The sequence below is a fragment of the Electrophorus electricus genome, chromosome 11 (genome assembly GCF_041902795.1).
Source record: "Electrophorus electricus isolate QZ-2024a chromosome 11, ASM4190279v1, whole genome shotgun sequence".
In the NCBI taxonomy this organism is placed as follows: domain Eukaryota; kingdom Metazoa; phylum Chordata; class Actinopteri; order Gymnotiformes; family Gymnotidae; genus Electrophorus; species Electrophorus electricus.
In genome coordinates, this window is record NC_137507.1 from 28,637,501 (window position 1) to 28,665,000 (window position 27,500).

Here is a 27,500-nt window from a genome sequence, read left to right on the forward strand (position 1 = left end):
AGTAAGCTGTATTTCCTGACCTCCTTCATTTGTAGTATTGCTGGTGCAGCACTAATACAGCCTGAACCCCTGCAATACTACGCAAATTTAACAACACTGCTACATTTTAACAGCAATTAACATGAGAAGTACTGAAATCAGCATGAGAAAAACAAAGAAGTGAGGGGAAGAGGAACAAACAATGAATAGTTAAATAAATAGTGGGAAGAAAAGTAGCCAACAGCTAATTTGCTGTATTTGGTTGCCTGTTTCTGGTTGCGTGAGGATGTGTAGCTCTGTGTCACTCTCACACTGCTGTGGACAGCTGGCATGTCTTCTCTCATTCAGTCTGGATATACTGAGTCTGCAGTTTAATGTCGTAGGTTTTACCCCTGTACTGCTTTACCCCTATACTGCTTTACCCCTATACTGCTTTACCCCTATACTGTTTTACCCCTGTACTGCTTTACCCCTATACTGCTTTACCCCTATACTGTTTTACCCCTGTACTGCTTTACCCCATACTGTTTTACCCCTGTACTGCTTTACCCCTGTACTGCTTTACCCCTATACTGTTTTACCCCTGTACTGTTTTACCCCTGTACTGCTTTACCCCTATACCGCTTTATCCCTGTACTGTTTTACCCCTGTACTGCTTTACCCCTGTACTGCTTTACCCCTATACTGTTTTACCCCTGTACTGTTTTAGCCCTGTACTGTTTTACCCCTGTACTGTTTTACCCCTGTACTGTTTTAGCCCTGTACTGTTTTACCCCTGTATTGTTTTACCCCTGTACTGCTTTACCCCTGTACTGCTATACCTCTGTACTGTTTTAACCCCTGTATTGTTTTACCCTTGTACTGCTACACCTCTGTACTGTTTTAACCCCTGTACTGTTTTACCCCTGTACTGCTTTACCCCTATACTGTTTTACCCCTGTACCGCTTTATCCCTGTACTGTTTTATCCCTATACTGTTTTACCCCTGTACTGCTTTACCCCTGTACTGCGTTACCCCTATACTGTTTTACCCCTGTACCGCTTTATCCCTGTAGTTTTACCCCGTACTGTTTTAGCCCTGTACTGTTTTACCCCTGTATTGTTTTACCCCTGTACTGCTTTACCCCTGTACTGCTATACCTCTGTACTGTTTTAACCCCTGTACTGTTTTACCCCGTACTGCTTTACCCCTATACTGTTTTACCCCTGTACCGCTTTATCCCTGTACTGTTTTATCCCTATACTGTTTTACCCCTGTACTGCTTTACCCCTGTACTGTTTTAGCCCTGTACTGTTTTACCCCTGTACTGCTTTACCTCTGTACTGCTTTACCCCTGTACTGTTTTACCCCTTACTGTTTTATCCCTATACTGCTTTACCCCTGTGCTGTTTTACCCCATACTGTTTTACCCCTGTACTGTTTTACCCCTGTACTTTAGATATTTAGTGTTGTGTCGTGTTTAACCTGTTCAGGTGTGTAGGGTGTAACTATGGTCTGACGTGAGGCCAGTCTTACTCCAGACACTGTTTCATAAGGGAGTCTATAAGTCTCGTATTAATAACACGACAGAGTACCTTCCCCAGATTACTGTTCACACAGATGCCTCGGGAGTTATTATGGTTGGATTTATCTTATCACGTTTGAAAATGGGCATTATAAGACCTTGACTCCAGATGGCAGGAAAGTAACCCACACTCGGAATTGTGTTGAAGGCCAACTGGGATTTTTCACTTGTGTGTTTATGCGTTTCATTTAAAATTCCATCAGACCCACTCGCTTTTTTTTTTGGTTTAGGTTAGAAATTTTATTTCTACGTTCCTGCTCAGTAATGGGCGAGTCCAACAGCTTCTGGAAGTCTTATTGTTAGTTCTAATATCTTCATTTTTTTCAGTTATGTGTTTTTGTTCAGGTCTTGTGTTGTTTGGTAATTGTTTGTAGAGTGATTTTAAATGTGTTATTCATGCATCGTTGTTCTGAATGTAGAGCTCTTCTGTTACAGTTTTTATTAAGAGTGTTCCAGTGTTTCCAAAACATGTCTGTATTTACAGACTCCTCGATTAGTGTCAGTTGTGTTTGTGTATGTTGTGCTTTTGTGATTCTGAATGTATGTTTGTAGAGTTTCAGTGTTTCACAGTACTGAAGACGTAAAATCTGCACTGTTTGGGTTTTTGTGTTTCTGGTTTGATAACGTCCTCAATTCGTTGCTAATTTTTTAATGTTCAGTGTCAGACCACATCTCCTTTTTTTGGCTTGTTCCTTAATTGTTTTAGTTTACAATTGTCCATCCATCCATCCATCCATCCATCCATCCATCCATCTCTTGGTCTGTTTGTCTAAGGTGCATGTGTGTTTACAATAGTAATGCCTACATTTAGACTCAGAGAAGGTCACTCGACTCTGACACCATGAAGGTTATAACATGATTGTCCTGCTGTCTCTGAGACGGTGGGTGAGGTCCAGAACTAAGAAGTCAGAAGTGATTTCATTCCTCTGTACCAGAGAACAGGAGAGAGAGAGAGTGCAGCTGGAATTACAGTGGAGCTATTCCTACACACACACACACACACACACATACACTCACACACACACACACACACTCACACACACACTCACACACACACACACACACACACACACACACACACTCACACACACACACACACACACACACACACACTCACACACACACACACACACTCTCACACACACACACACACACACACACACACGCTCACCCACACACACACCCACACACGCTCGCTATGCATGCACACACACTGTTTTGTATTTTACTTTATAGTGTCATCACTCACTATAGGTGAATGTTAGGTGCTGTAACGTTGATCGGAAAGGAGGCGGATGCATGTGGGGAGAAGAGAGAGATTTATTAAATCCAGAATCAAAATCGTTGGACCAGTCCAGGGTTGCAGAACCACCATGTAGCTCACGAGAATACACAATTAACTAAAGAACCAAGCACACGATAACAAAAAAGGGATTGATGAAAACACAAGCGATAAGAAGACTCAAGTAACACTAGCAAATAACTTCAGAGAAAACACAGACAGAAGCTGGGATTAATACAGGCTAGGAATCACAAACAAGGCCTGGATTACAGTAACCAGCCAACACAGGCCACAAGGCAGGGATTAAGACTTAACAAGACACAGGTGCAACTCATGAGCGGCAGAGAAGACGAAACTAAGGAACGGAACCACAAAAATAAGTAAAGCAAACAAAGACACCAGACAGAGTATCCATGGAGACAATAAGGACGTTAGGAGGAGCCAACCAGGATCAGGTGTATTTGAGTGTGTGTGATTGCAGATGTGTGTGTGTGTGCGTGTGCGTGTGTGTAATACTGGACCCTTTTTATGAGCCATTATGTATTTGAATTTGACAAATTAAAACTTAAAAACTTCAGAGTTCTGTGGAAGACTGTGGTGTGTGTCTGTGTTCATATAGGTTAAGAAAAGATAAGTGTGTTAGGGTGAGAGGAGAGGGTGAGGTGTGTAAGAGTGAGATGTGTAAGGGTGACATGTGTAAGGGTGAGATGTGTATGGGTGAGCTGTCCTGTAAGGGTGAGATGTGTATGGGTGAGATGTGTAAGGGTGAGCTGTCCTGTAAGGGTGAGATGTGTAAGGGTGAGATGTGTATGGGTGAGCTGTCCTGTAAGGGTGAGATGTGTAAGGGTGAGATGTGTAAGGGTGAGATGTGTAAGGGTGAGCTGTCCTGTAAGGGTGAGATGTGTAAGGGTGAGATGTGTAAGGGTGAGATGTGTAAGGGTGAGCTGTCCTGTAAGGGTGAGATGTGTAAGGGTGAGATGTGTAAGGGTGAGCTGTCCTGTAAGGGTGAGATGTGTACGGGTGAGATGTGTAAGGGTGAGCTGTCCTGTTGTAGTAGAGTCTAGTTCCATGTTTGTGATGGAGGAGGATATTATTTCTCCATCCACTTCTGCTCCGTGATGGTCCTGCCTTCTCACCACGTCCTCATTCTGCTGAGGAGTTTTCGTGTGTGTTCCAATCGAGATTTTGTAATGAGTGACTGGTACATGAACGCTTGCGGATCAGGTTATCGATTTACTCACAGAGAGACAATAGCAAAGTGTAACCATTAAACAGGCAATATTCAGCGTCCACACAGACGTATACCAAACACACGCTGTGCTGAATTGTAGTAGGGACATGCATGGGTCGAAAACAGGCAGTGTACAAAAATGGCAAAACCAAACTTAATCTAAAGACCAGACCGGGTAGAAAATACCAGAACAGCAATCCAGACAGAACGCTCAGTACGCGTACTAGGGGAGACCATACTTCACGCATTGGAACTGTCAAAGCTCTGCTTAAATGCCATAAGGTTAATTTACAGTCCAGTGATATCAGTATTCCGGAGATGCCAATCTCCGGCAGTCTCCCAAGGAATCATGGGAGTTCAGCTGGGTAGCAGCTGGGCAGAGGTTGTCACTGACAGCTCTCGGTAACGTTCCTCAGCGGCAGTGATAACAGGGCTGTGACGTCTCTCTTTTCGACCCTGCGGTTTTCTTCATATTTTGTTTTCAGAGCCCTGAATCGTAACTGTTCCATTATGATTAATATTTATTGGTGAAATAGAAGGTTCCAGGCTCTTTGTTTATTCTACCTTTCTTTGTGTGAGGACATGGTTCACATACGACTCCATCCACACGTTTCCTCCTTCACTTTACTTTTAATGTTTCTGAATAGCTTTTGTCTTTACTTTTCCATTTATGGCTGTTTTCGATTACGTTTGAATTGCGCTTCATTACTGGTGCGTCTCTGCTTAGATTGGTCATCGTTGTCCTGATATTTTTAGCCTCAGTTGATATTAAGCTTTGAGTTGTTTCTGAGACTGTTTTCTTTATCTGGATATTGTGTTGATAGATCATGTATCAGGTCTCCCAGTGTGGTAATAACATAAAAGTCTGTGTTACAAGCTACTGGTTTTTTTTGCTGCCATTCAAACTGGTTACCATGATGACACAATCTCTCTCTCTCTCTCTCTCTCTCTCTCTCTCTCTCTCTCTCCCCCTCTCTCTCTCTCTCTCTCTCTCTCAATCTCTCTCTCTCTCTCTCTCTCTCTCTTTCTCTCTCTCTCTTTCTCTCTCTCCCTCTCTATCCCCCTCTTTCTCTCTCTCTCTCTCTCTCTCTCCCTCTCTCTCTCTTTCTCTCTCCCTCTCTATCCCCCTCTTTCTCTCTCTCTCTCTTATTCTCTCTCTCCCTCTCTATCCCCCTCTTTCTCTCTCTCTCTCTCTTACTCTCTCTCTCTTATTCTCTCGCTCCCTCTCTCTCCCTCTCTCTCTCTCACTCAATTCAATTCAATTCAGTGGTGCTTTATTGGCATGACAAATTTGTACAGTACAACAAAAGTACTACAATACAACATCAATAGAACAATACAACATCAATAGAACAATACTACAATATTACAACTGCTAACAATAATACTAGCAACACTCCTACTCTTACCACTACTACTATCTCCCTTATTATATTAGAATTATATTATTATATTATAATATTACTATTACTATTATTATTAATGAATATGTTTGTTTATTTTCTATCATTATAGTAATATAATAATATAATAATATTTTAATATTAGTATTATTATTAATATCATCTCTCTCTCTGTGTGTAGAAGACTATAAATCGGAGTTGAGAGAGCAGTTACCGCTGATCGCCGGCTCTGCGGCGGCTGGCCTGGTCTTCATCGTCTCTCTGGTGGCCATTTCCATTGTCTGCAGCAGGTGAGAACATCACCGTCATCACCATCATCGTCATCATTTATGAAGGGCATGTACGTCCAGACCACAAGCAGACCCTCAGTCATAAAACGATCTCCACAGAGCTGAGTGAAAGCGTTCTCTCCTGTTCAGACCGTGGCGGGCGCTCTTAGTCACGGCAGTGTCTTTGAACACGTGGTTCTATTAACTAAACGTCTGCTCAAACATTTGAGGACATCTAGCAGAACCCTGGTGGTTATCAGAGTCGGCGGTGTTGGGCATTGCCGACTTGGTAGGTGCATGAGGCTCATTTCATGTTTATGCAGAGGAATGTGAGTTTACAATATCAGGACAATAATTAAACAAGGAGACTGTTGCTGAAGACTTCTCTCTCTCTCTCTCTCTATCTCTATCTCTCTCTCTCTGTCTCTCTCTCTCTCTCTCTCTCTGTCTCTCTCTCTGTCTCTCTCTCTCTCTCTCTGTCTCTCTCTCTCTCTCTCTCTATCTCTCTCTCTGTCTCTCTCTCACTCTCTCTCTTTCAATTCAATTCAGTGGTGCTTTATTGGAATGACAAATATTCACATTTGCATTGCCAAAGCTTTGATGACGAAATTAATATGGTAAACAAAAGATATAACATACAACAACAAGACAACAACAATACTACAACTGCTAACAATAATAGTAACAACAACAACAATATAACCACAACAACAATACTCCTATTACTGTTAATAATAATAATAATAATAATAATAATAATAAAAGTCTCTGTATCTCTGGTGTCTGACCTGGACACTCACTGTCCCTCAGAGTGAACGTCCAGCGCTGCCAATTATAAAATAACAACAACAACAACAACAACAATAACAATGATAATAATATTGCTGGTCTGTGTCCCGGCGCTGGTCACTGAGTCTGTACTTGGTCTGGTGGAGCTCAGTGTAATCTGTGGAATCATTATCTGGTCGATTTAGGGCCAGATAACACTCTATTTGACTCTGGGAATTTGAGTGATTTTCCCAATAAGTGATGTAGTTATGTTCTTTTGTAATTTGGGTGGTTCTGATTGGGTTTGCTGTTATCTTCTGAGTGTGTGTAGTGTTATTATGTGTTAGTGTGTGTTAATGTAGTGTTAGTGTTGTGTTAATGTCTGTGTTTTGTGTTAGTGTAGTGTCACTGTGTGTTAGTGTGTGTTAGTGTAGTGTTAGTGTGTGTGTTATTGTATGTTAGTGTGTGTTAGTGTTGTGTTAGTGTGTGTGTTATTGTGTGTTAGTGTAGTGTTAGTGTGTTATTGTATGTTAGTGTATGTTAGTGTAGTGTGGGTGTGTGTTAGTGTTGTGTTAGTGTCTGTGTGTGTGTTAGTGTAGTTTGTTAGTGTAGTGTTCTTTTGTGTTAGTGTTGTATGTAGTGTGTGTTAGTGTAGTGTTAGTGTGCATTACTGTAATGTTAGTGTAGTGTTAGTGAAGTGTAGGTGTGTATTAGTGCAGTGTTAGTGTAGTTATAGTTTGTGTTAGTGTATTATGTAGTGTGTTAGTGTAGTGTAAGTTTGTGTTTGTGTGTGTTTGTGTAGGGTTAGTGTGTGTTGGGTGTTAGTGTGTGTGTGTGTGTTTCAAGACCAGTGTGTGAGGGGACTGTTCTCTTTGTTAGTGAAGTGTTATTGTAGTGTTAATGTGTGCTAGTGCAATGTTAGTGTAGTGTTAATGTGTGTTATTGTGCTAGTGTGTGTTAGTGTAGTGTTATTGTAGTGTTAGTGTGCATTAATATAGTGCTAGTGTGTGTTAGTGGAGTGTTATTGTAGTGTTAGTGTGCATCAGCGTAGTGCTGTTTAGTGTTAGTGTGCTAGTACAGTGTTAATGTAGTGTTAGTGTGTGCAGATCTTTTGTTAATGTGCGTTATTTTGTGTTAGTGTGTGTTGGTGTGTGTTGGTGTAGTATTAGTGTGTTATTGTAGTGTTGGTGTGTGTTGATTTGTGCTAGCATAGTGTTAGTGCAGTGTTAGCGCAGTGTTAGTGTGTTATTGTGTGTTAGTGTAGTGTTGGTGTGTGTTAATGTGTGTTAGTGCCGAGTTAGTGTGGGTTAGTGTAGTGTTAGTATAGTGTTATTGTGTGTTAGTGTAGTGTTAGTGTGTATTAGTGTAGTGTTGGTGTGTGTTAGTGTAGTGTTAGTGGTGTGTTGTTGTGTGTTAGTGTAGTGTTAGTGTGTGTTCGTGTAGTGTTAGTGTAGTGTTATTGTGTGTTATTGTAGAGTTAGTGTGTGTTACTATAGTGTTAGTGTAGTGCTATTGTGTTATTGTGTGTTAGTGTAGTGTTAGTGTATGTTAATGTAGTGTTAGTGTAGTGTTAGTGTGTGTTATTGTGTGTTGGTGTGTGTTAGTGTAGTGTTAGTGTGTGTTAGTGTGTGTTATTGTGTGTTAGTGTGTGTTAGTGTGTGTGTGAGGGGTCTGTTCTTTTTGCTCATCTCTTGGTACTGCAGATTTCAATTACAGAATCAAATATTTTTAGACACATTTTGATTGGAATTTGGAAGTTCATTCACTGCAGTTAAAATGACAAGAAAAACTAATGTTGATCCCTAAATAATTCTAGTTGTTTGAATATTCAATATTGTTGTTATCTGTTACCCGTTACCTGGATCCTTTCTGGCAGTACTGCTACAGCTGGTCTCTCTCTCCTTCTGTCTCTTCCTGTATCTCGCTCTCCCTCTCTCTCTCCTTCTCTCAGTTCAGTTCATTTAAGTTGGTAGGCATATTACATTTATAGATTTATTGGCATGATTGCATCAGGTACAAATTTGACAAAACAAATAGTTTGGACCTGAACATGATAACAGTCCTGTCATGAGTAACAAAACAATAAAAAAGTTTTAAAAAACTAATAAAACAATAAAAAAGAAAAAAAATGTGACAATAAATAATAAAAAGAAATTGACAACAAAATCAGTACTAATAACAGTAAACATTAATAGGATAAAGATTAGTATGTACAGTGAGAGGTGTGTTGGATGTACTAGTGAAGTGTGCTGGATGTTCTCTCTCTCTCCCTCTCTCTCTCTCTCCCTCTCTCTCTCTCTCTCTCCCTCTCTCTCTCTCTAGGAAGCGTGCTTACACTAAGGAGGCTGTGTACAGTGACAAACTCCAGCACTACAGCACAGGCAGGGGTGAGCACTGGTCCACGTCCCTGTTACCGCACACACACAAAATATTCATCCCTTCGTCCCGGACAGACACTTTTCAGCTGTAGTCAGCATCCCTCAGAACAGCTCCCTCCAAGAGGAGAGTGGATGAGTATAGAAGAGAGAGAACAGAGAGCGAGAGAGAAAGAGAGTGAAGGAACACCTGGGAAAGATGTAAGAGGTGGGGATGGAGGGGAGGAGCGAGGGATCGTGCCAGAGTGTGACCCCAACTCTAAGAATGCATAACTACTGACTCTGACTCCGAGATGCTGTACCTGACCTCCTCACTACTGACCCTGAGAACATGTTACAGATTCTCTCTCTCTCACACATTTTACCCAGTTTACCTTTTATTCACATTCATTTTTAATCCAGTTCATTTTTAATCCAGATAATTTCACTCTTCTTACTTTCTACCTCCACTTGCCTAACAATGTTCCCTAGTTTAAACACCACTGGAGCTGGAAAAGGAGTCACATGTCTTCATTAAAACCCAATTTGTCACAGATGAAAGGTCTGACTTTTATTATTAATTATTATGACGTTGTGTTGACTGGGCGTGGGCGGCTGCTGTTGGGCTGCTGAGCATTTGTGTTTAGCCAAGTCTCGATGTGCCAGGAACCGTCAAGTGACATTTTGATTATCAGGACGTGTGCAAACGCTGGATGAGTCCTGAGCAGATGTGCGTCCCCTCCGTGTGATGCGGCCGTGTGCGGAGGAGTGGAGGTGGCAATGGTGTGAAGGAGGTGGAGCTTATTTGTGTTCCTGTTCCTCGGGGCTGCTGGCGGCAGGTCTTGGTAGTTGAAGAGATGTCTCGTCCGTGCGCAGTGTAAACGTCCCGTACGCGTGATGACACACCACACCTGCATTCTGCTGACATCCACCGAGCTGCTGTAGTGGACTTTCTGTCTCTCACACACACACACACACACACACACACACACACACACACACACACACACACACACACACACATGGGGAGAAAAAGTCACACAAAGACATTAGAGTCCACAGTTTGACCCAAGCGTCACTCTACCAGATGGACAGATAAAGACTCTCTCACACACCCACAAACACACACACACACTGTTAAATGTAAGTGGATGCCAGTGTGTCAGGGCTCGTTTAAAGCACTCCAGATGTTTCTGGGTGACAGGTCTCTGTAGACGACATGTCAGGAGAAGGAGCATCACCTGCTCACCATGGCAACCGTATCTAGGCAGTCTGCCAGGCTGCCAAGGAACACCATCACATCATCAGTCATCACCATTAGCCTCTCTCTCTCTCTCTCTCTCTCACACACACACACACACACACACACACACACACACACACACACACACACACACACACACACACACACACACACACACACACGCACGCACGCACACACACACACACATATAGTAGCTTCACCTAACAGCCATCAGTAGCACATAGTAGCTGCAGCCTAACAGAAGTTCAGCATTTGGAAAGACAGTGGTGTGAAAAAGTGTTTGCTCCCTTCCTGATATCTTATTTTTTTGCATGTTTGTCACACTTAAATGTTTCAGATCATCAAACAAATTTAAATATTAGACCAAGATAACACAAGTAAACATAGTATGCAGTTTTTAAATTAAGGCTTTTATTATTAAAGGAAAAAAATTCAAACCTACATGGCCCTGTGTGAAAAAGTGATTGCCCCCTAAATCTAATAACTGGTTGGGACACCCTTAGCAGCAACAACTGCAATCAAGCGTTTGCGATAACTGGCAATGAGTCTTTTACAGCATTGTGGCGAAATTCTGGCTCACTCATCTTTGCAGAATTGTTGTAATTTGGCCACATTGGAGGGTTTTCGAGCATGAACCGCCTTTTTAAGGTCATGCCACAACATCTCAATCGGATTCAGGTCAGGAAAATGACTAGGCCACTCCAAAGTCTCAGTTTTGTTTTTCTTAAGCCATTCAGTGGTGGACTTGCTGGTGTGTTTTGGATCATTGTCCTGCTGCAGAACCCAAGTGCGCTTCAGCTTGAGGTCACGAACAGATGGCTGGACATTCTCCTTCAGGATTTTTTGGTAGACAGCAGAATTCATGCTTCCATTTACCACAGCAAGTCTTCCAGGTCCTGAAGCAGCAAAACAGCCCCAGACCATCACACTACCGCCATCATATTTTACTGTTGGTGTGATGTTCCTTTTCTGAAATGCTGTGTTACTTTTATGCCAGATGTAATGGTGTACACATACACCTTCCAAAAAGTTCAACTTTTGTCTCATCAGTCCACAGAGTATTTTCCCAAAAGTCTTGTGGATCATCAAGATGTTTTCTGGCAAAACTGAGACGAGGCTTTATGTTCTTTTTTCTCAGCAGTGGTTGTCGTCTTGGAACATTGTTGCCCAGTCTCTTTCTTATGGTGGAGTCATGAACACTGACCTTAACTGAGGCAAGTGAGGCCTGCAGTTCTTTGGATGTTGTTGTGGGGTCCTTTGTGACCTCTTGGATGAGTCGTCGCTGCGCTCTTGGGAGAATTTTGGTCAGCCGGCCACTCCTGGGAAGGTTCACCACTTTTCCATGTTTTTGCCATTTGTGGATAATAGCTCTCACTGTGGTTTGCTGGAGTCACAAAGCTTTAGAAATGGCTTTATAACCTTTTCCAGACTGATAGATCTCAATTACTTTGTATCTCATTTGTTCCTGAATTTCTTTGGATTGCAGCATGCTGTCTAGCTTTTGAGGATATTTTGGTCCACTTTACTTTGTCAGGCAGGTCCTATTTAAGTGATTTCTTGATTGAGAACAGGTGTGGCAGTAATCAGGCCTGGTTGTGGCTAGAGAAATTGAACTCAGCGTTCCAAAGATGTATTAAACCACAGTTAATTTATGTTTTAATGGGGGGGGGGGGGGGGGGGGGTCACTTTTTCACACAGGGCTATGTAGGTTTGGATTTTTTTCCCCTTAATAATAAAAACCTTCATTTAAAAACTGCATTTTGTGTTTACTTGTGTTATCTTGGTCTAATATTTAAATTTGTTTGATAATCTGAAACATTTAAGTATGACAAACATGCAAAAAAAAAAATTTATCAGGAAGGGGGCAAACACTTTTTCGCACCACTGTACAGTTGGTACCCCATGGGTTATATCATTCTAAACTATTTTGACCACTATCATTACAGGCCAACCACTCTAAAGTCTTTATTCACTCTTCAGGCTCTGCTCTAGTAACCTGGATCCCTGCTACAGTAACCAGGGTCTACATTATTATTAGTGTAATGAGTGGTTCATTCTGCCTTTTAGCTGAATTTCTGTAAATGCTGTTCATCACTGCAGCTAAAGGGAAACATCATGATCTAACCAAGCAGTACCTTCTCTGATCGGCCTGTGAGTGAACACAAAGGACGTCACACTTCACACTGGCCTCTGATTCTCTAACTAAGCAAATCTTTCTGACATCAAAAACAAGTGTGAACGTTAACAATGATGTTTCCGGTTCTGAATACCAGTGTGAATGTTAACGATGACGTTTCCGCTTCTGAATTCCGGTGTGAACGTGAACGACAATGCTTCCGGTTCTGAATTGCGGTGTGAGCGTTAACAATGTTTCCGGTTCTGAATTACGGTGTGAACGTGAATGACAACGTTTCCGGTTCTGAATTCCAGTGTGAATTTGAATGACGACGTTTACAGTTCTCAATTCCAGTGTAAATGTGAAAAATGATGCTTCCAGTTCTGAATTCCAGTGTAAATGTGAAAAATGATTTTTCCAGTTATGAATTCTGGTGTGAAAATGAACGATGATGTTTCCGATTCTGAATTCCAGTGTGAATGTGAATGACGAAGTTTCCGGTTCTGAATTCCAGTGTAAACGTGAAAAATGATGCTTCCAGTTCGGAATTCTGGTGTGAATGTTAACGACAATGTTTCTGGTTCTGAATTCCGGTGTCAATGTTAACGATGACGTTTCTGGTTCTGAATTCCGGTGTGAATGTTAACGATGATTTTTTCAGTCCTGAATTATGTTGTGAACGTGAACGACGATGTTTCCGGTTCTGAATTACGGTGTGAACGTGACGATGACATTTCTGGTTTTGAATTACGGTGTAAACCTCCTGAAACGCAGGCTTGTGATCTTATCTGACTTATTTTAACGTATCACAGGATTATGCCTTCTCGAGGCTGGATTAGGCCTTCTCAAGGCTGGATTAGACCTTATTGCGTCTGGATTAGACCTTCTCGAAACTGGATTAGACTTTATTGCGTCTGGATTAGACCTTCTCAAGGCTGGATTAGATTTTCTCTAGACTGGATTAAGGAGGAGTCAGGGACATAACACTGCTGTCTGTGTGTCAAACACATTTATGTCATCACTTTTAAAAATGTAAACATCTACTATTTTTAACAAAACCTAGAATTTCAGATGCACTTTGCTTGCATAGCTGACAAAAGACCTCTGTCCACAACACCCTGTTTCTATAGAAACCTTGTATACTAAACTGCAATGTTTACTACATCTCTCTCTCATGTTTATATGAGAGATGGCACTCTCACAGGTCCACGTCCCTTTTGATGGGTCCACGTCCCATGTCCTTGTCTGACGTCTGAATCTTGGGACCCTCTGAAGAGCTCACAGGTGTAGCTCTCACCATGATGACATGTGTAACGTGGCCCCACCAGGAAACATCATTTAATACGACAAATAGTCTCTCGCCATCCCCAGGAAAACAGGACAGATCATCTAAACATCGTTTAGCTCACATACCTGTCGAACAGAGCCATGTGTGAGCCGATCAGGTCTAAGGTCAGATCACTTTATCAAGATGTCTTTATGCGCTGTGGTGACCAGGAACAGAGACAGAGTGTGTAGGTCCCAACCGTTATAACACATGTATAATGCTACTTATCTACACAATGCTACACAATGTCTTTGTTGTTCAGAAATGTCTGCACAACTTATTAGCTGCTTCTGCTATGACTGTGTTATACAATCTCTATAAAGGTTTTATGATGTGAAATGCAGATCTAGATACAGGTGCTGCAGATTGTCCACAGCTCGGACAGTGGAGTCGTTCAGAATAAGTCGTAAATACATTTTGAAGTGGCATGAATTTTGATGCATGGTGTTCAGTGTTGAAATTTGCAGTTGCCAAAACCCTTCAGTGTGATTTTTCCTGAGCAGAATAACAGGGCAGCTCATGCCTGTGGCAGTTTAATGTGATTACAGTCAGCCTTGGTGCAGAAATAAAGACAACGAAAACATTCAAACTGCAGAGCCGAGCTGGCGTCTTCCACAGCCCGCAGAGATCGGCTCTCTGGTGAATTCTTACATGCTTATGGTACTTTGCAGAGGTTTGGCTCACCGTGTAGACATCAGGTTTGTTCTGATGCAGTAGTCTCTCTCTCTCTCTCTCTCTCTCTCTCTCTCTCTCCCTCTCTCTCTCTGCCACTTGCTGATGGGGCTCCAAGGTTCAGGGTGTAGGGAAGGGTGTAGGCTGATCAGGGTTCTTAGCACGTGCAGATGAAGCAGGTATGCAATATTAATGTGTGTATCTTTATTTCCATCTCAGCTGTAAGGAGGGAATGAAGTGCTTAGGGAGAATTACGGTGGAGGAAAACTGCGAATAAACTGTTTGCCGTTTTAATTATTGATGGAGGCAGGTCTCGTATCTGTATTAAAAGCAACAAATTTCAGCATGCACACACACGTGTGTGTGTGTGTGTGTGTGTGTGTGTTTAGGAATGCAATGCAGGGGTCTAATGTAGATGCTGTATCATCAATTCAGACTCAGAGTAGTCTGATCAGGAGAACAGAGGTCAACAGAGGTCATGTTGCTCATCACTCCAGTCACTGATATTAGAACCTGAAGGGCTTATGACATGAGAGTGTGTATGCTGTTTGTGAGTGTGTGTGTACACTGTTTGTCAGTGTGTGTAAGCTCTTGGAATCCAGGCTGCTGGTGTGTTCTGGAAGAGAAGTCCATCATTTCCTCTCACAGGGTAACCATCCTGAAACTCTGGGACTTTTATTTTGTTCGTCTTTTGGGAGTTTCTGGTTGGTTGGTTTTTATTCGGACAAATCAGCATTCTCTGATGAACAGTGGGAGTGGTCCTGTTGTTAAGGACACGCCTGTACTGTGGAAATTAGATGTACTTATGATGTCATTCAACTTACAACATTCTCATCACAGACTCTATATGGGTCAGAGATCTGAAACAAGTTAAGACCAAACTGAAACACGTTAAGACCAGACTGGAACAGGTTAAGACCAGACTGGAACAGGTTAAGACCAACCTGGAACATGTTAAGACCAGTGATAAGTCCATAACACGCTGTTCTCCCTCCTGGCTAAACTACAGACAATGTGCTAGCCAAGAGGGTTTCCCTGATATTGCATCAAATTATTAGTGGATGTTTGCCTTCATGTTGTGATGTTTGAGATCACTTTTCTTTAAGACCTCTGTAATGACGTCATGAGGTCACATTAATTCGCTTTGCTCTCCCCTCTGGATTCAGAGAGGTCTTGTCATTCTCCCTCCCTCTCTTTCTCACTCTGTGTATATGCCTTGCCTTTCTGTTTTTCTCTCTTTCACACACACACACACACACACACACACACACACACAGTCACACAAATGCTAATGTTCCCTCTCCCCACTGCAGCCGTTTCAGGCGTAAAGAGCAGTTTGCTAGCGTGTCGGGTTTATCTGTTTACCAGGTCCTGTGGGGCAGAGCTGCACAGGAAAATTGGATTCGATGCTATCAAAAAGCAAGAAGAGAGAGAGAAAGAGAGAGAGAGAGGCTCCATGCTGCAGTAAAGGAGAAAAGACCACATCTTTCCCGTGTTGTAGAGCTTGCTGCTTATTTATATATTCTCAAGTCTCACACATAAAAAAAATAAAGTTTAGGAAGTTTAGCTTACATATTTCACCTTATTTATTGTAAATACACCCAGATGATGTTATGCTTTATCGTGTCAGTGCCAACTGATATTCAGAGTAAGACCTGGTGTCCCGGCGATCTAAGAGCGTAAGATTGAACGTTTAGAATGTTAATCGCCCTGTGGTTGCATGGTGTTGGCTGCACAGTAATTGCTTAGGAGGAGACCCAGTAATTTCAGAATAAAACTGTACCACAGTGATAAAATGCTGCTGGATCTCAGCGCTGGAAGATTTTCTTCTCTCTGCTCAAACACACCTCATCTTGCCATGTACTCTTTGTGGCCTGATGAGATGAAATAGCTGTGGAAGAGATGGTAAACCTACAGTGTGTGAGGTCCGCCAGCCTGAGACCTGGAAGCATTAGGCCAGAGGTCCTCGACTGAAGTGCAGTCCTGGATTTTGTAACCACATGTATTGACTTGGATAAATAATGAAAAAATAGCTGATAGGCTTGACAACAATGTGACCAAACATGCAGATAAAATGGGAGGACAGAGAATATGCAGTGATTGGAACATGAGGGCTGTTCTGAGTACCTATGAATGAACTACGAGTCAGTGCAAAATCCAGGACTGGATTTGGATTATAGGGCCAAATCTATATACCTTTTTCAAATGTGACTGATTGAAAGACTTGGAAGGTTTGTGAACATCGCAGTGACACATGGACTTGTGGATTGGTCTAGAGCTGTCTCTGAGACCAGATCTGTCTAACTGCCACTCGCCGATCGGCTGCTCGAGTCTGCCCGGCTCTCCAGGGATGAAGATCTACATTGACCCCTTCACCTACGAGGACCCCAACGAGGCTGTTCGAGAGTTCGCCAAGGAGATTGACGTCTCCTCCGTCAAAATTGAGGAGGTGATTGGGGCAGGTGGGTTGGCCGTTCACTCCGCCCATGTGTGAGCAAAAAGGTGTGTCTAAAGTGGCTTTGGGGCCAGGGCTGGCAAGAACAACTTTGCAGTGATTCGCTCTGGAATGCTGCCCTGAGAACCTCATTAACAGGCTTGAGGACCACGAGACCTTTAGTTCTGGTCTCTTTGGTCCTGCCCACAACTACAGCAATGCTAATGCTAATGCTAAGGTCAGGAGGGTCCAAACTTCGTACAGAGTTGCTAGTCCCAAGCAGGCAAATGCATCACACCAAAATCTGCAAATTCTGCAGACAGGACCTTGAATCCTCCCATGTTTAATTCATCTTTATTATACTGTTAAATCACACTCACCTGGAAGGTTGAAGGTTCTTGGGTCGCATCCCAAGGGTTAAGGCGCGAGTCACGCTGTTAAAAAGGATTTGTGGACTGTTTCTACCTCAGCACGTAAGTGATGGTGTCAGCAAAACATCGCTCTGTTGTACGCTGTACCGTGTTAACAGTGCATCATGGCTGATGTATGGAGTTGAATTCAGTATGCAAAAATGTATATCAACAAGGGCCATGTGCTCGTAATGCTAACATTAAGAATGATGTTGAAAGTGTGTGTAAGTGTTCTGTATGGAAGTCGACAACATCGACTAGGTCACACTTCAAACTCATTCTGCATGAGAAGTGAGGGAGATTTCTACTCAAATTGTTTCAGATGTGAGATCTAGCATTTATAAGACCACTGAAATAGTTGTCGTTTATTTTAGCAATGGCTAAACCACCAGACTCCTTTTTTGGTGCTTGTAACATAAATATCTTTCAAAGAACATCTGTTTTCTGCCGGGGAACTCAGTAGGGGGGATCTCAGATTCTCTGCAATGCAGCTGGAATGTATTTGCATATGTGGAGTAATCAGAGACCCTGATTGGTGGCCTGTGTGTTCTCTCCCCTCCCCCACAGGTGAGTTTGGGGAGGTCTATAAGGGTCGCCTGAAACTTCCTGGCAAGCGGGAAATCTACGTGGCCATCAAAACACTGAAAGCTGGCTACTCAGAAAAGCAGAGACGGGACTTCCTGTCCGAGGCATCCATCATGGGCCAGTTTGACCACCCCAACATAATTCGCCTGGAGGGCGTGGTCACAAAAAGCCGGCCTGTCATGATTGTGACTGAGTTCATGGAGAACGGTGCACTGGACTCTTTTCTCCGGGTAAGATGGCCGAACGCAATGGGAGGAGTCCTACGACAGATTGTGCAGTTGTGCTGTTCTCTAATATCATTAGGAGCTTAGATCAACTGACTCAATAAGCGAAATGAGACTGATTGGAATCGAACAGAATCGTTTTGTTTGAAACGTGGAACATCACAGCCTAAATTGCTTTTAAATTGCTTTTACTCCAGTGCATTCATATGTGGGCAGGATGCGCAGAGACATCCTGGTCGTCCAGAAATGAGAAACCAGAGTTCAGTTAATTCTGCAGCTGAGTTAACTCTCTCTTACAATTAGGAAACCAGAACTCACTCTCATCTCCGCCCTAAACCACCACCCCCACACAAACTCTGCTCCGTGCCCCACACTGACTGCTGTGGTCCACCGTCCAGTCCATAATAGACCTTACTGATGCAGAGCTAATGAAGGCTAGCTCCATGCAGTGTCTGTGGGGGGGGCTACACTGCTTAATCAATGTTCAGCTTCTTTTCCATTCTTGCCGATTGGTTTTCTTGCCCTCTTTCATCTGACGCTGTTCTTTGAAGTCCTTCGTGTGGACTCCACCCCCCAATACCCCCTTGCCTCCACCCCCTGCTGGCCCCTCCTCCACCCCACCGCCCCCGCCCCCACCCTGCCGGCCCCGCCCCCACTCTGCTGGCCCCGCCTCCACCCCTGCTGCCCCCGCCTCCACCCCTACTGGCCCCGCCTCCACCCCCCACTGGCTCCTCCTTTGGTAGCATGTGTTCTGGTTCCAAGTCTTCCTGCAGGCTTGGTGCAGTGGATGGCGAGAGGGAAAGTTCAGCTTTTTACTTCCAAAAATACTGCATTTAGGCTTTTCAGTTTTTTGATTTTCTAGTTATTTATTTGTAATCATGTTTCAAACATGGCAGTAAGTAGCAGGACTTAAGACAAGAAGCAGCTCTGAACGGGAATGGGACTCAGACAGAGTAGACAGGTAAAACTCAGACAGGTGAAACTCAGACAGAGTGGACACCTGAAACTCAGACAGGTGAAACTCAGACAGAGTGGACACCTGAAACTCAGACAGGTGAAACTCAGACAGGTGAAACTCAGACAGAGCGGACAGGTGAAACTCAGACAGAACAGACAGGTGATACTCAGACAAAGTGGACACCTGAAACTCAGACAGAACAGACAGGTGAAACTCAGACAGGTGAAACTCAGACAGAGTGGACACCTGAAACTCAGACAGGTGAAACTCAAACAGAGCGGACAGGTGAAACGCAGCCTGTGCGGGAGGTGGGGAGCGTTTCTTCTCTTGGACGGCAGGGCTGTGCAGGTCAGCTGTCCTGGCGTCTCTTTAACGTCAGTCTTCAGCGTGCCGCTGTGCGCACATCCCAGCCAACAAGTCGAGACCTTTCAATATCTACAAATTCGAACTTCTGAAGTCGTGCTGGGATGCCATTTTGTTCTGGGCTGGCTTGTTTTGTTTTTTTTCAGGAAAATGCCACTGTGGGTACGATTCCCATTCCTGATCCAGGAGACGTGATGCTCCACACATTGTCATTTTCCACTGTGTGAACTTATCCAATTCCCCTCAGTACATCATCACCCGACACATACGGAAGGAGGGAAAAGATTTTTAAAAACACAGAGTGAGCTTCCTCTGGGTCTGCAATCTCTGCCACTCCCCAACACACCCCCTCCGCTGTAGTAACCGTCCAAACCTGCTGAAACCACGTGGAATGTTTCAAAATAATCAGGCTCGGGGGGGGATTCCTGGTGGGTGGTAACACAGTGCTGCCTCCAGCATCCCATGGATCCTGAGCTCCAGCCCTGATCAAATTTGGAATTACATCCAGGTGTGTTTGATTAGAGCTGGAAAGGACCTCTATAGGAGCCCTGACCCCCCGTGATTTGCTGTCAAACACTGTATGGCATTGTGATGTGTGTGTGTGTGTGTCTGTGTGTGTGTGTGTGTGTGTGTGTGTGTGTGTGTGTGTGTGTGTGTGTGTGCGCGTGTTGCATCGTCATGGCAGCAAAACGATGGGCAGTTTACGGTAATCCAGCTGGTGGGAATGATGAGAGGTATCGGAGCAGGCATGAAGTACCTCTCCGAGATGAACTACGTGCACCGCGACCTGGCCGCACGCAACATCCTGGTCAACAGCAACCTGGTGTGTAAGGTGTCCGACTTCGGCCTGTCCCGCTACCTGCAGGAGGACACGCCTGACCCCACCTACACCAGCTCTCTGGTAAGGCTGCACTGAGCGTGCTCAGAACGGTTTCTGTACAGCTCTGTCCGGCTCATCTCCTTCAGCTTTTGCTGTATCCGTCTTTCTCTCATTTCTTCAGCTCGTGTTTGTTTTATTGGTACATGTATTAGTACAAGGTTGTTAAAACGTTTGCAAGCGTCGCTGAATACAGAGCAGGTTTCTTTCTTTCTCTCTCTTTCATGCTATCCTGGTCGCCCCTCTCACATGACCCGTTCACCTGACCATCACAATCCAAAGCCTGATGAATTCTCTTAGCATTCCTGGCATTCCCCAACACCCTACACTTACAATTCCCGATGCTTGTTGCTTGTTATTAACGGACAGGTTGGGTTTTGCGGGATCTTCGTCCTTGCGGGTCTGTATGCTCTCTTCCTGAGCACCAGAGCATGGGTGCGTGTATGCGCATATGTGTGTGTGTGTGTGTGTGTGTGTGTGTGTGTGTGTGTGAGTGCTCCTCCGCACCGCCGCTGCAGGTGAGCCTTTTGGCTCGTCTACCTGGCGCTCCGGTGGGGCCTCACGGTCCTGGGAGAGGCCCTTTAAAGGGAAGGTGTGAGAGAGTGACCCATCGCCGCGGCGACGGCGGGCGTAAACGAGCAGACCTCCCGCGGGGCCGCCCTGCGGAGACTGTTGATTGACTGGAGGACATAACAGAAGTGTGAAGAGGAAGTGAGATAGTGAAGAGGTGCTGGGTTTCCTGGGGAACAAAAATAATTACCCCCTGGGGCAGACTCTTCTCCATGTCCACCTACGAACACAGAACGCCATAAACACACTAACTGAACGGGGAATCTTCTTAACGAAGTGTCCGTGTGACATTTGTATCACCTTTACTCATGTGGACCTCATGAATTGTTTTAAGTGTGATGTGTGTGTGTGTGTGCGTGTGTGTGTGCGTGTGTGTGCGTGTGTGTGCGTGTGTGTGCGTCTGTGTGCGTGTAGGTGCATGTGTGTGCGTGTGTGTGTGCGTGTGTGCGTGTAGGTGCGTGTGTGTGCGTGTGTGTGCGTGTGTGTGCGTGTGTGCGTGTAGGTGCGTGTGTGTGCGTGTGTGTGTGTGTGTGATGTGTGTGTGCGTGCGTGTGCGTGCGTGTGCGTGCGTGTGTGCGTGTGTGTGCGTGTAGGTGCGTGTGTGTGCGTGTAGGTGCGTGTGTGTGCGTGTGTGTGCATGTGTGTGAAGTCCTCAGCATTCACATGGTCACCATTAATTAGTGGGCTAGCTGTGTGTAACCTCTCCTCTCTGACCTCACTGCTATGAGACAATAACACACCAGGGCCACGGCTCTGAGCCAATCAGACGCAAGGCCACGGTGGCCGTGGAGGCTGGAGGATGTGTGGGATGGGGCAGCCTCGCGGATGGCGTGGGATTTAGCGCAGCACCTCCCTGTTCCACATTAATCACCTTTTTTCTCTTCTTTTCTTTCTCCAATTTCCCCACATTTTTCTTCCCATAATTCAGCGTGGTTTGCCAATTAGACTGCTTGAACGTGGGCATATGTGAGGACGGGTAGCATTTAATTACCCCCCCGGTTCAGATGAGGGCGGGGACAGGGTGTCCTCTGTGAAAGCGGCTCCAGATCTGACACTCCATAGTGGAAACACTTCAGTACAAGAGCACGAGTGTTGGTTCTGTAGCATCTGTCCATTCGTCCGTCCATCCATCTTATCTACTCTGTCTAGTCCAGTATAGGATATACTCTCTATAATATACTAATATACTGTCTGCTTTTACCAAAGCATCTCCACATGTTGATCCATTTTGCCAGCAGAACTAAGTGTAGCGAACTTTTCAAAATTTTGTTCTGCAAGGGCAGAGGACAAACTGCCCCACTGTACTGCCCTGGGGCAAGTACAAACAGGGGAAGATCGTCATTAGCGAACCAGAAAAAGATGTGTGCTTGCATACAGTTGAGGAATGTGTGTGTGTGCGCGTGTGCGTGTGTGTGTGTGTGTGTGTGTGTGTGTGTGTGCTTGTGAGTGTGTGATTGTGTGTTTGCACATCAATATGAGAGATATAGCAGATCTGACCAAAACCAATATTTTATCAGGCCATCTCTCTCTCTCTCTCTCTCTCTCTCTCTCTCTCCCCCTCTTTCTCTTCTTTCTCTCTCTCTCTCCCTCCCCCTCTCTCTCTCTCCCTCCCCCTCTCTCTCTTCTTTCTCTCTCTCTCCCCCTCTCCCTCTCTTTCTTCTTTCTCTCTCTCTCTCCCTCTCCCCCCCCACCTCTCTTTCTGGGTGCCATCCTCCCTTTTCCAAGGCTGGTTGGGGTAACACACTCATTTCCACAGACAGCCAAGGCTGAATCTTTGCTCACTGTGCACATATTTGGCTCTCCACACTGGCCCGTTAAGAGCAGAACTCTGAATCGGGTTCAGAAGGGAACGTTTAATCTGGTTTTAAATCACAACGTCCCAATTTATGACACAACCGCCTCGGAAATGGAACAAATGTGTTTACACGCCGTCCTGATTTAGAAAGTGAGGTCTGGCCCAGTGATGGCAAGGTTTCATGGGAGGATGAGAGCTTGGTTTCACTCGCTTGTGTCTTGTGGTTTTAGTCTGAGAAGAGAAGCCGTCCTTCACTGTGTGTGTGTGTGTGTGTGTGTGTGTGTGTGTGTGTGTGTGTGTGTGTGTGTGTGTGTGTGTGAAAGGTCTGGGGTCCCCAGATCAGCTCCAACACACCCTGCTGCAGTCAGACAGACCTTCTGTAAACAAGTGGCCTCTCCTCTCCTCTCTTCTCCTCTCCTCTCCTCCCCTCTCCTCTCCTCTCCTCCTCTCCCCTCTCCTCTCCTCTCCTCTCTTCTCCTCTCCTCTCCTCCTCTCCCCTCTCCTCTCCTCTCCTCTCCTCTCTCTCTCCTCTCTTCTCCTCCCCTCTCCTCTCCTCTCCTCTCCTCCCCCCCCTCTCCTCTCCTCTCTACTCTCTCCTTGCTCTCCATCCTCCTCCTCTCTCCTCCTCTCTCCTCTCCTCTTCTCTCCTCTCTTCTCTTCTCTGCTCTCTCTCCTCTCCTCTCTCTCCTCTCTCCCCTCTCCTCTCCTCTCCTCTCCTCTCCTCTCTCTCCTCCCTCTCCTCTCCTCTCCTCTCCTCTCCTCCTCTCCCCTCTCCTCTCCTCTCCTCTCTTCTCCTCTCCTCTCCTCTCCTCCTCTCCCCTCCTCTCCTCTCCTCTCTCTCCTCTCTTCTCCTCCCCTCTCCTCTCCTCTCCTCTCCTCCCCTCCCCTCTCCTCTCCTCTATACTCTCTCCTTGCTCTCCTCTCCTCCTCTCTCCTCCTCTCTCCTCTCCTCTTCTCTCCTCTCTCCTCTCCTCTCCTCTCTCTCCTCTCTCCCCTCTCCTCTCCTCTCCTCCTTTCTCCTCTCCTCTCCTCTCTCCTCCTCTCTCCTCTCCTCTCCTCTCCTCCTCTCTTCTCCTCTCCTCCTCTCTCCTCTCCTCCTCTCTCCTCTCTCTTCTCTCTTCTCTCCTCTCCTCTCCTCTCCTCTCCTCCTCTCTCCTCTCCTCTTCTCTCCTCTCTCCTCTCCTCTCTCCTCTCTCCTCTCCTCTCTCTCCTCTCCTCTTCTCTCCTCTCCTCTCTCTCCTCTCCTCTTCTCTCCTCTCCTCTCTCTCCTCTCCTCTCTCCTCTCCTCTCTCTCCTCTCCTCTCTCTCCTCTCTCCTCTCCTCTCTCTCCTCTCCTCTCTCTCCTCTCTCCTCTCCTCTCTCTCCTCTCCTCTTCTCTCCTCTCTCCTCTCCTCTTCTCTCCTCTCCTCTTCTCTCCTCTCCTCTCTCTCCTCTCCTCTTCTCTCCTCTCTCCTCTCCTCTCTCTCCTCTCCTCTCTCTCCTCTCCTCTTCTCTCCTCTCTCCTCTCCTCTCTCACCTCTCCTCTTCTCTCCTCTCCTCTCTCTCCTCTCCTCTTCTCTCCTCTCTCTCCTCTCCTCTTCTCTCCTCTCCTCTCCTCTTCTCTCCTCTCCTCTCTCTCCTCTCCTCTTCTCTCCTCTCTCCTCTCCTCTCTCTCCTCTCCTCTTCTCTTCTCTCCTCTCTCCTCTCCTCTCTCTCCTCTCCTCTTCTCTCCTCTCCTCTCTCTCCTCTCCTCTCTCTCCTCTCCTCTTCTCCTCTCTCTCCTCTCCTCTTCTCTCCTCTCCTCTCTCTCCTCTCCTCTTCTCTCCTCTCCTCTCTCTCCTCTCCTCTTCTCTCCTCTCCTCTCTCTCCTCTCTTCCCTCCTGACACATCACAAAGGATAAAGAGGTTTTGGGTGTTCTGTCTCTCTTAATGGCGTGTTCACACTCGCAACAGTTCATGTTTTGCATTGCTATGTTAAATATAGAGTAAGAGGCATTTTTTATGGGCCTGTCCATCACACACACACACACACACACACACACATCCATGCACACACACAAATGCAGACACACATACTCACACACACACACAATCCTGGCTTGATAAATGTCACCTGTCACAGGTGTCTAAACTGGCATCATCCCTCCATCGATTCTCCATCTGTGTTCACGTGTGTGTGTGTGTGTGTGTGTGTGTGTGTGTGTGTGTGTGTGTGTGTGTGTGCGCGTGTGTGTGTGTGTGTGTGTGTGTGTGTGTGTAACCCCCAACCTGCCATCTCTCTGCAGGGTCTTCACCGTTTAATCACTGCTGATCCCAGACCTGCTTTGTTTACTGTTAAAGTGTGCAGTATATGGATTTGGATCAGACTGGATGTGCTCCAGGTCTTAAACTAGAACCCACCTGTCTGTCCGTCTAAATCACAGGGGACATCGTCTTTAAAAGCACAGGCCACACACACCAAAGACATTTAAACACTGATGACCGAACACAACGTGAGCTAATGCTTGTAAGACCTATTTAAGTACTTAAGTATTTAAGCACAAACACTACAGCTGTAGATAAGACACAATTACAGTAATAGCAATGAAAGTAATAGGAACACACACACACACACTCACACACACAAACACTCACACACACACACACACACACTCTCTCTCTCACACACACACACACACACTCACACACACACTCACACACACGCTCACACATGCAGACATACACACACACACATAAACCTAAACCTGCACTCAGACATACACACACAAACATAAATAGACACACACACACACACACAAAACTCTCCCTTTAATAACCCCTTAGAGGAGGGGTGCAGATGACATAATCACTTTTCCGTTTAAACCAGGACCGCCGGGAGGACAGCCGGACACAGCAGGAGGAGGGTGGACTCGTAACCGGCTCTGAAAGACAAGGTCACAATCTAATATTAAAACACTGAATGGAAAATGATGAGAGAATGGAGAAGAAAAGATTAAGGAAGTCATTTTTAATCTCGTAATCTTTCCCCTCGAGGTCTCTGTGTGTGTGTGTGTGTGAGAAAACAGGGATCAAGGTTAAGGATCCACTCTGGAGGCTGGACTGCAGTGGTCTCTCCAGGTCTGGTTAGAGGTTCGCCAGAGAGTGTTACTGTTACACAAATTGGACTGGAGTTTCAGATGAACGCTCGGAGGGAGATATTGTTAAAATCACTAAATTAGATTTGTGGTCATTTGTGAGTGTTGCTAGGGCCGCTGGTTAGAAATGATTAGAAATTCTAACCAGCTACTGACACGGACTTAAAACACGTCTCGTGTGTTTTACAGACAACCTGAGTTTGTAATACTACATTCGGAACTTTAGTATCGTCACTGAGGTATTGCATTAACCACTATGGCAAACGCAGACATTATTATATTTCTGTTGTGTGTGTGTGTGTGTGTGTGTGTGTGTGTGTGTGTGTGTGTGTGTTGCCCTCTGTAAGTTCTAACAATAACCCACTCTTCACCCACCCATCCACACACACACACACGCACACACACACACACACACACACACACACACACACACACACACACACACACACACACACACACACCCACAGTGGAGGGACCATTATTCAGAGCCCTCAGGACTGGTGAACACAAAAAGTCCCAAAAGTCCTGAAATATATGAACTATGAGCTATGAACTCTGTGTCTGTTTCTCACTCACGTGGTGTTTCTCTCTCTCACACACACACATGCACACACACACACACACACACACACACCTTGGTGTGACAGGTTCTGTCATTGGTGATCACCACTCTGTAGAGGAGTGTGTGTCTACCACCTGCCTGACAACTGAGGACCCTTTCACAGCTCTGTCTAAATCTGACAGCAGTGTCCATCTCACACACACACACACACACACACACACACACATACACACTCACACACACACACACACATACACACACACACACACACACACACACACACACATACACACACACACACATACACACACACACACACACACACACACACTCACACACACACACACACACACACACACATATACACACACGCACACTTTCACTCTATTTCTCTCTCTCTCACTCACTCACACTTTCACGCACTTTTTCAGTTGTCAGGTCCTTGTCACTTTCCTGATTTCCTGTCTCTATGGTAACAGCGGACTTGCCCCCCCCCATCCCACTCTCTCCCTTCGTGTGTTTCTTCCTCTTTTCCCAGAGCTGATGAAGATGTGCGTGTGTGTGTGTGTGTGTGTGTGTGTGCGTGTGTGCGTGTGCGTGTGTGTGTGTGTGTGTGTGTGCTTTCATGTCCATGCTGGTGGTGCTGAGTTGAGTCCTGGCTGATTAAAGCACTGCTCCTTTCATCCCTACACACACACACACACACACACACACACACACACACACACACACACGCACACACACACACACACGACTCCTTGTTTTCTACTGCAGTAAACTTCTGATGGCCAATGACCAAAAATCTAATTACACAATACTGCTCTCTCACAGTCTCTCTCTCACAGTCTCTCTCTCACAGTCTCTCCCTCTCACACTCTCTCTCTCTCTCAGTCTGTCTCACAGCCTCTCTCTCACAGTCTCTCCCTCTCACACTCTCTCTCTCTCTCAGTCTGTCTCACAGTCTCTCTCACACAGTCTCTCCCTCTCACACTCTCTCTCTCTCTCAGTCTCTCTCTCACAGTCTCTCTCTCACAGTCTCTCTCTCACAGTCTCTCCCTCTCACACTCTCTCTCTCTCTCAGTCTGTCTCACAGTCTCTCTCACACAGTCTCTCCCTCTCACACTCTCTCTCTCTCACAGTCTCTCTCTCACAGTCTCTCCCTCTCACACTCTCTCTCTCTCTCAGTCTCTCTCTCACAGTCTCTCTCTCACAGTCTCTCTCTCACAGTCTCTCCCTCTCACACTCTCTCTCTCTCACAGTCTCTGTCTCACAGTCTCTCTCTCACAGTCTCTCCCTCTCACACTCTCTCTCTCTCTCAGTCTCTGTCTCACAGTCTCTCTCTCACAGTCTCTCTCTCTCTCACAGTCTCTCTCTCTTTT

At 45.3% G+C, this 27,500-nt stretch overlaps 1 protein-coding gene across 12 annotated transcripts in view; it reads left to right on the top strand.

The window, feature by feature from the left end:
* Positions 1-27,500, top strand: part of ephb1 (EPH receptor B1) — a 272,902-nt gene that overhangs the window by 218,180 nt on the left and 27,222 nt on the right. For 10 of the 12 annotated variants that reach the window (XR_014126189.1, XR_014126188.1, XM_081723885.1 and 7 more), the window contains 5 exons: positions 5,642-5,750; positions 8,820-8,884; positions 16,507-16,692; positions 17,642-17,889; positions 19,890-20,105. Coding sequence is in view for 8 of the 12 variants with exons in the window: in XM_081723885.1 (XP_081580011.1) it covers positions 5,642-5,750; positions 8,820-8,884; positions 16,507-16,692; positions 17,642-17,889; positions 19,890-20,105 (824 nt within the window). In the remaining 4 variants the exon portion in view is untranslated. The remainder of the gene's footprint in view (positions 1-5,641; positions 5,751-8,819; positions 8,885-16,506; positions 16,693-17,641; positions 17,890-19,889; positions 20,106-27,500) is intronic. The other 2 variants (XR_014126190.1, XR_014126191.1) reach the window with 2 other exon arrangements.